General features: G+C 37.3%; 1 protein-coding gene across 1 annotated transcript in view; it reads right to left on the reverse strand.

Annotated features, from left to right (window-relative positions):
- Positions 1-399, reverse strand: part of LOC108686692 (retinal homeobox protein Rx-A) — a 5,094-nt gene that overhangs the window by 2,094 nt on the left and 2,601 nt on the right. Inside the window, exon 5 of the mRNA XM_018192116.1 lies at positions 100-323. Coding sequence (XP_018047605.1) covers positions 100-323 — 224 coding nt within the window. The remainder of the gene's footprint in view (positions 1-99; positions 324-399) is intronic.

Raw genomic sequence — 399 nt, forward strand, 5'->3', positions numbered from 1 at the left:
TTATTTTTTTGTGTGTGCGTATTCTTCTACTCTTTCTCTCTTTAAAAAAATTCTAACACTTTTAAGAACATATGAAGTCGTACAAAAATGCAATTTTACCTGGCAAACCAGGACTAGCGGAACCCGCAGCTATGAAACTGGCAGTCTTGCGAGGTGGTTCTTTCTTCCGCCACTTCGCACGGCGATTCTGAAACCAAACTTGCACGCGAGTTTCTGACAGAGCAAGCTTCAGGGCGAGTTCATCGCGCGCAAAAACATCCGGATAAGGTGCTCGTTCGAAGGCTCTTTCTAATTCTTCCAATTGATAGGACGTAAAAGTTGTTCTAAAGCGAAGAGATTGAATTAAAAAGAGAATTTTACATATTTATTATTTTTTTATTATTTATATATATATATATA

The sequence above is a fragment of the Atta colombica genome, unplaced genomic scaffold (assembly GCF_001594045.1).
Source record: "Atta colombica isolate Treedump-2 unplaced genomic scaffold, Acol1.0 scaffold189, whole genome shotgun sequence".
Classification (NCBI taxonomy): Eukaryota; Metazoa; Arthropoda; class Insecta; order Hymenoptera; family Formicidae; genus Atta; species Atta colombica.